The 8,602-nt window shown below is 31.4% G+C and overlaps 1 protein-coding gene and 1 long non-coding RNA gene across 2 annotated transcripts in view; one reads left to right on the top strand and one right to left on the bottom strand.

The window, feature by feature from the left end:
• LOC134706327 (uncharacterized) overlaps nt 1–8,602 on the top strand; it is a 259,296-nt gene that overhangs the window by 183,710 nt on the left and 66,984 nt on the right. The window lies entirely within an intron of this gene.
• Nucleotides 2,229–8,602, bottom strand: part of LOC134706321 (elongator complex protein 2-like) — a 28,734-nt gene continuing 22,360 nt past the window's right edge. The window contains exons 14-20 of the mRNA XM_063565161.1: nt 6,709–6,865; nt 5,808–5,938; nt 5,117–5,306; nt 4,355–4,476; nt 3,868–3,992; nt 3,398–3,502; nt 2,229–2,389 (exon numbers count right to left, since the gene is read on the bottom strand). Coding sequence (XP_063421231.1) covers nt 2,269–2,389; nt 3,398–3,502; nt 3,868–3,992; nt 4,355–4,476; nt 5,117–5,306; nt 5,808–5,938; nt 6,709–6,865 — 951 coding nt within the window. The 3' untranslated portion in view covers nt 2,229–2,268. The remainder of the gene's footprint in view (nt 2,390–3,397; nt 3,503–3,867; nt 3,993–4,354; nt 4,477–5,116; nt 5,307–5,807; nt 5,939–6,708; nt 6,866–8,602) is intronic.

Here is an 8,602-nt window from a genome sequence, read left to right as displayed (position 1 = left end):
GCAGATAAAGCCCCAAATAACATCGTTTTTGTGTGTAAAAGTCATTAAATTAACTGCTTGATAAACGAATTAGGTATTGACAATTCACTTGGAAACTCAACATATACCCTCACGGCACTTACCAAAGAGGAAATCCTGAATAATCATAGGTCTGTTCTATGTTCCTTTGGAATTTCAACCAAAGATGAAGAACTGGATCTTCCATCACTGTATTGGATACCTAAACAACATAAATGTTCTTACAAACAACGGTATATTGCTGGGTCTTCCAAGTGCTCCACGAAACCTCTTTCTAAATTCTAAACATCTATTTTATCAGCAATGAAAGACGGGCTTCAAATTTATTATGAAACAGATGTGAATCAGATGTGGATATTTAAAAATTCCAAAGATCTTTTAGAGTACATACAATCTAACTCTCTTTCGTCTTGAAACAGTATTAAAACATTTGACTTTTACCAAAGAGGAAATCCTGAATAATCATAGGTCTGTTCTATGTTCCTTTGGAATTTCAACCAAAGATGAAGAACTGGATCTTCCATCACTGTATTGGATACCTAAACTACATAAGTGTTCTTACAAACAACGGTATATTGCTGGGCCTTCCAAGTGCTCCACGAAACCTCTTTCTAAATTATTAACATCTATTTTATCAGCAATCAAAGACGGGCTTCAAATTTATTAGGAAACAGATGTGAATCAGATGTGGATACTTAAAAATTCCAAAGATCTTTTAGAGTACATACAATCTAACTCTCTTTCATCTTGTAACAGTATTAAAACATTCCAAACTAAAATACAAATTGAAAGAGTTGATATTGCTTTGCTTCATAAAAAAGAATGGCCAACGTAGATACAAGTATCTTGTCTTAGTTAGGGATCGAGGGATAAATCATACTTTGTAAAGGATCACTCTGATTCAAACACAAAATTCTCTGAAACTAATATTATCAAGATGCTTGATTTCTTGATTGATAACATATTTGTTACGTTCAGAGTAAGTGTTTTTCAACAGACTGTCTGCATTCCAATGGGAACAAACTGTTCCCCTCTACTTGCCGACTTGTTTCTTTATTATTATGAGGCTGACTTCATGCAGGAACTTCTTTAATAGGAAAAAAGATAAGAAGTTAGCAATATCCTTTAACTCTTCTTTCTGCTATATAGATGATGTTCTTTCACTAAATAATTCAAAGTTTTGTGACTATGTTAAATGCATCTATCCCATCTAACTAGAGATAAGGTATAATACAGATACAGTTAAGTCTACTTCATACCTTGACTAACAGCAAGAAATTAACAATGAGGAACGGTTTAAAACAGAACTTTACGACAAAAGAGATAAAGGATACTACAGATACAGTTAAGTCGGCTTCATTTCTTGACTTAAATCTAGAAATTGACAATGAGGGTCGGTTGAAAACAAAACTTTACGACAAAAAAGATGATTTCAGCTTTCCAATTGTGAACTTTCCATTTCTTAGTAGCAACATTCCAGCAGCACCTGCATATGGGGTATATATCTCCCAATTGATATGATATTCTCGTGCTTGCATTTCCTATCATGATTTTCTTGATAGAGGGTTGCTGCTCACAAGGACGCTATTAAACCAAGAGTTCAAAATGGTGAAGTTGAAATCATCCCTTTCTAAATTTTACAGACGACATCACGAGTTGGTTGACCATTATGGAATAACCGTTTCACAAATGATATTGGATATGTTCCTTACGTCATAACTACAATCCCCTTCCCTTTCATGAATGTGACATACCGAATTAGACTATTTTCACATAAGCAACACGACGGGTGCCACATGTGGAGCATGATCTGCTTACCCTTCAGGAGCACCTGAGATCACCTCTATTTTGGGGGGATTCGTGGGGTTTATTCTTTAGTTTTCTATGTTGTGTCATGTGTACTATTGTTTGTCTGTTTGTTTTTTTCATTTTTAGCCATGGCGTTGTCAGTTTGTTTTAGATTTATGAGTTTGACTGTCCCTTTGGTATCTTTTGTCCCTCTTTGGGATAACATACAAATTGGTTTAGTAAACAAACAATTCATTTTTTTTTAAACATTAATAAAACATTTTTTTTTATTTGTTCTTGACTCCCCTGTTTTCATGTTGAGTCCTAACTATCTACATAATCAGATAACCCTGGTTACTAACAAACAATAATTACATATCGCAATGTATACAATTATCTAAATATAAAACATTACTAGAAAATAATAGTTTCAGATTTTTATTTTGTTAATTTTAATTAAGATTACAGACATATCTTGAAAATTTTAACACTGTGGTCAGCACTACAGCTAGCTAACTGTATTGTCTTATTGTCTATCACAGGCCTGAATCGTAGTTTCTTTACTGTCAAATGGTGAGATAATCTGAGGAAGTTAAGGTTAATACTGCACTAGAACAACATGTAGCAAACTCATATAAAGTATTTCATATGAACGTTCATATTTTCAAAGTTTTTGCAGTTTATGTTGATTATTTAATGAGTACTTCAGACTTTCAAATAATGAATGAACAACTAATAAATTGAGTGTAAAATTGATCATATACAAATATGGTTTACGTTTTTTGATTGAGTTAAGCCTGCCAAAAATTGATATTTTATCGTGTGTTTTTCTATGTTGTGATGTTATCGTTTAATCCCGCTGCAAATGTTTGCACCTGTCCTAAGTCAGGAATCTGATGTACAGTAGTTGTTGTTTGTTTATGTAATTTTTACATCTTTCTCGTTTCTCGTTTTTTTTATATAGATTAGACCGTTGGTTTTCCCGTTTGAATGGTTTTACACTAGTAATTTTGGGGCCCTTTATAGCTTGTTTTTCAGTGTGAACCAAGGCTTCGTGTTGAAGGCCATACATTGACCCATAATGGTTTACTTTTTTAAATTGTTATTTGGATGAAGAGTTGTCTCATTGGCACTCACACCACATCTTCCTTTATCTATTGTAGATACTTATAAAAACAAATAATTCAATTTCCAAATTGGCCATAAGCAATCTGAAAAAATTCATCCAGACACTGCTCCATGTGCAATATATATGGTATGAGAATTTCATTAAACTCTTGCATGGCAATTTTATAAGCATACAAAGCAAAATAATTCTCAATTTGCTGTATTTTCTTGTAGTTTTCATATATTATTTTATCATAAAAGAGTCCATTACTTCTTAAATTGTAAAAAAAAAAGCAATTCCCTGTAGGGGACCCAATGGGATGTTCAAGGTTTGAGACCCTCCTTTTTTAACAATCAATGCTTTTGCATAGGGACATATGGTTGGACACTTCTTTTATCCTGGATTTGAAACCCCCACCTTTTAAAAATGGCTGGATCCATCCCTGAATTTCTGCTGTGTTAGTTTTGTTCTAATAAAGGATACTGTTGATCTAGTTTTGTTACCAGTGTCCAATCACCTTGGTTATCTGATGGTTTCCATGTATACAGAAGTATTTCACCATTTTCTACTCCAACAGCTAACAAATATCTACAAAATATTCAGTCAAAAAATTAAAGATTGGAATTTCTTGCTGAATTTTTTTATTTTCGTCACTAACATGTATCAAATGAATTACAATTTGGTTAACACACAAGCTTTTTTCTATTCAAAACATATAGGTCATCAGATAAGCATAAATTGGATAAATTGCTATATGTATAAGATACACCTTGAGGGGGTTGCTCAAATGGGTGTATCTCATTTACCACAAAAAAATTATTTTCACTTTGCAGAATAATTGTTTTCAATATTATAACAGGGGTCTTTCAGCGATTTGACCATATACAGTACTCAGGTTTTTTTTTTAGACATTATTACTTTTTAGCAGATGTATGGCTGTTGTGTGTACTTACTTATCTGTATAACAAGCTACAGGTGGTAGATGTATGGCTGTTGCTGCATCCCCTACATCTATTACAGACTGTGGCTTTAAGGGTATATCTCCTGATGATAGGTCTGGTCTTAACCATACCATTACCTATAAAAAAAAAAAAAAGCCTTATTCATATTGGCTGATAAACTTCTAACAAGTGGCAATGTGATAAAAAAATTATTTACAAGAACTTTGTACTTAAGGCGATAAGTAAATAATAAAAATAAAATATCTAAAAAGTACTTCTTGGGGCAATACATGACTACCATATCTGCTGTCTGCAGTTATATCTTTAGATATGGAATAATTCAAAGTGCAAGAAGCATAATTTGTAAGAAAACAAAATACATGGACATTTTTTAACATGATCAATACTTTCAAAAAAACATATGGAAAATGAAAATTTAACAAACTGGTAAAAATTGGCTATAATGCATAGAGAAGCAGAGAAATGTATTTTATCAAACCTTTTTATCTCTAGATGCTGTTAAGAAATATTTATCATCATGTGACCAAGCACATGACCATATAATCCTGGTATGGGCTGTATTAGATTTATTTGTCCCTGATATTCTAGTAAACAGCGGCTCTGAAATTAAAATCAAAGAACTGGATTTTAACATTATTTATAATTGTTTTTGTTTTACAGTTTTAGTATTAATCACATTTCCTTATTCTTATGATTACACATTCATATTCTTCATCTTTATTTTACAAATTTTAATCATCATTTTGTCATTAATTCTCGGCAGGACACATGTTGTACAATATGCTCCACTCCACTTTCTGTGCAATGGTAAAAATGTATTTATCTACTTAATATAGCCATAGAGCTGTTCATAATAGTTATAAAGACTATGTACACCTCTGAATGTTAAAACCTGGTGGTTAACAGTAGCACTATATTTTCATAATAAAGTGGAAGAAATATAACATGTAGCTTATTACAGTTAACATTTTTACTTAAAATGTTTGTTAGTAACCTATACAGTTAATTTTTTATATAAAGGTCACACTCTAAACAGGGAGAAAACTGACCTTATAATAGAGGGGACCTCTGAATTTAGGTTCAAAATGCAAAAATACCATAAAAATATATGTTACATCACAACCTTGATCTTTCAATTATTTGATTTCTCAGTTTTAAACAATAAAATCCTAAAGGAAGGGTGAAACAGCTACATAATTGATATAATTATTACATAATCCTAATTCCCAGCTATACATACCATTCAGACTATTTTCATCCCTCTTCCTATATAACATCCAAGTCCTGTCTCTAGACACTGTTAGTAGGTAATTACCATTGTGAGAGAAGGCCATCTGTGTAACGGTCAATGTGTGACCTTCTAAGGTGCAAATCTGATTCCATGTTGTTGTGTCCCATAATATCACTCCTGCAAAATCTACTTTGGATGCCTAAAAAAACATCATGGTCAAATATCATTGTTTTTGGAAATAATAGTTTTCCATTCAACATACAATAGAACACTTAAAGAGAACAGTTTCTCATCAATAAAATATAGATCTTGGAAGAATAGTTACTACAATGGATGGACATCATTATATGTCACTTGTGATTTTTTTTTAAATCATGAGAAACCATATTATTTCAAATTAAAATAATGTGAGGTCACTTCTGGTCAGGTTCTTTATATTCAGCTTTATACCTGTAGAGAGATCAGTCCCATATTTATTTGCTTATTTTCTTATGAAACTTTTTTTTCCTATATTTTTTTTCTCATTTTTATTTTAATGTATTTTATATCCATTATTTGTTCATAAAAGGGAAATTTTGCTGCTTCTTTACCCTTGCAGCAGTGTATTCACATCATACAAATAATTTTTACAATAGAACCCTAAAAGCATGTGTTATAAACCCCACCTGAACATACTGGTATAACCATAGTCATTATTTACCTTACAAGAAGATGCCAAAATTGTGCCCGCAGTATCACATGCTAAAGCGAATATTTCATATCCATGTCCATATAATTTCTGTGTTTCTGGCCATAGTGTATTCTGTAGTAAATGTTCTTCTGTTGGAGGAGCTGTAATGTGATTAGCAATATTAATGTATTTAAAAAGTAAAATAACAAAAATATCTAACTACAAGGAAAATTCCAAACGGAAAGCCCTTTATTTAATGGCAAAAGTTCTAACACATTTACAAGTGACAAACAACTGTCATTATTTTAACTTGGTACAGACATTTCCTTATATGAAGAAAATGGGGGATAAAACCTAGAAGAGTAAGTAATGGAGAAGTAAAAGGGAATGAAGTATAAAAAAACAATTATGCAAATATCTGTAAATGATATACATGTCATTATAATAAAAAAAAATATTACTTTTCTGAATTTGCTGGCAGGAGTATTCATTACCATCTATCATAAGGAAATAGTTTCCTAATCAATACTGATAAAGTACCTAAACAAAAAGGGTTTCCTGTCAAAACAAAGTTAACAGTACATGATAATTTTTGTAAAACACGAACAATTCACATAGAAGTAAAGTATAGGATACTGATATAGTGGATTCATCATTATTTGTGGGAAACCAAATTTTGAGGAATTCATTGGTAAAGGCAAACCATAAATTAAAACGTTCCCTGAAGATTACATTTTCTATATGTTTAAATGCAGACTGGCAGAACCACAAAAATCTTGGATCCACCAAAATGATTTTTTTCCTCAATGCCCATGAAATTGGTATCAACAAAAATACATGAATTCACAGTATAACACAAATCATATGAACCATTACAACATGGAGCAGATGGAATTAGTATCTATACATTGATATCTTTATAAGATCCTACTTTGTAAAGCCACTGGTGTAAAGTAGACTTCAGGGTACTGGTCATTAGGGTGCTGCTCTATGTTTCTGTTTATTTTTTCTACTTCTCCAGAGTATACAGCCTTGTTTGACAATCCTAAGGCAGGAACACTGGCACCAGCTGGTCTGTTCTGAGCTTCCTAACATTAGGAAAAAAACATATTATAACAACTGTTTTGTAGATCACAAGAATTTTTCAATATTTGAACATTTCATTAAAACTTCATGAATATAAAATTGTAAAGTAGCAACTTCAGAAAATACTTTGAAGGTCATGTGCATGTAAAAAGTGATTAGATATGGGTTGAGGAACTTACAAATCATTCAAATGATGTTTTAACTACATTTTAACAACAGGAAACCAGATGCTCCGCAGGGCGTAGCTTTATACGACCGCAGAGGTTGAACCCTGAACGGTTGGGGCAAGTATGGACACAACATTCAAGCTGGATTCAGCTCTAAATTTGGATTGTGATTAAATAGTTGACACAGCATAGGTTTCTGACACAGAATGGATGTGTTCTAATGAACTTAAAATTTTTGTTTTCTCTTAGAGCAATTCACTATGCTGTTGAATATTAATTCTCTCAAAATAATGTTTGAAGAAATTTTCTTTTTATTTATGAAATTTCAAATGAGAAAAATAGAACCCAATTTTTTTAATCACATCCCCCTTTCCCTTATTCCAAAACTAATCTTAATTAAAATTTCTAATGGAGTTTGCAACAATAACTACTCATTTAAATCCATCATAAAATATTAAGATGTAAAAAAAAACTGCTTGTTATCACTGAATGGTAAAGATTATTTTAATTTATCAGTTGGTAGTAAAAAATGAATATACATTGTATTTTGTATGTAACAAAGATTTAAGTTGATTCTGGACAAAGAAAGATAACTCCAATTAAAAAAAAAATCTTGCTATTTCACAATTTTGTGCAATTAGATATTTCTTGCTTACTATTCTGGACAAAGAAAGATAACTCTAATTATTTTTTTTTTAGCTATTTCACAATATTGTGCAATTAGATATTTCTTGCCATTGCGCAATACTGTGCAATTGAAAAGACTTGCTATTGCACAATACTTAATATAATTATTTTAGATCCTGATTTGGACAAACTTGAAAACTGGGCCCATAATCAAAAATCTAAGTACATGTTTGGATTCAGCATATCAAAGAACCCAAAGATTTCAATTTTTGTTAAAATCAAACTAAGTTTAATTTTGGACCCTTTGGACTTTAATGTAGACCAATTTGAAAACAGGACCAACCAGATGCTTCGCAGGGCGTAGCTTTATACGACCGCAGAGGTTGAACCCTGAACGGTTGGGGCAAGTATGGACACAACATTCAAGCTGGATTCTGCTCTAAATTTGGATTGTGATTAAATAGTTGACACAGCATAGGTTTCTGACACAGAATGAATGTATTCAAATGAACTTAAAATATTTGTTTTCTCTTAGAGCAATTCACTATGCTGTTGAATAGTAATCCTCTCAAAAAATGTTTGAAGAAATTTTCTTTTTATTTATGAAATTTCAAATGAGAAAAATTGAACCCAATTTTTTATTCACATCCCCCTTTCTCTTATTCCAAAACCAATTTCAATTAAAATATTCTAATGGAGTTTGCAACAATTACTACTCATTTAAATACATCATAAAATATTAAGATGTAAAAAAACTGCTTGTTATCACTGAATGGTAAAGATTATTTAAATTTATCAGTTGGTAGTAAAAAGTGAATATACATTGTATATTGTATATAACAAAGATTTAAGTTGATTCTGGACAAAGAAAGATAACTCCAATTAAAAAAAATTCATGCAGATATTTCTTGCTTACTATACTGGACAAAGAAAGATAACTCTTAA

Source organism: Mytilus trossulus, chromosome 2, assembly GCF_036588685.1.
Source record: "Mytilus trossulus isolate FHL-02 chromosome 2, PNRI_Mtr1.1.1.hap1, whole genome shotgun sequence".
Lineage (NCBI taxonomy): Eukaryota > Metazoa > Mollusca > Bivalvia > Mytilida > Mytilidae > Mytilus > Mytilus trossulus.
Note: the sequence above shows the minus strand (reverse complement) of the source record. Positions and strands in the feature narration are given on the sequence as shown.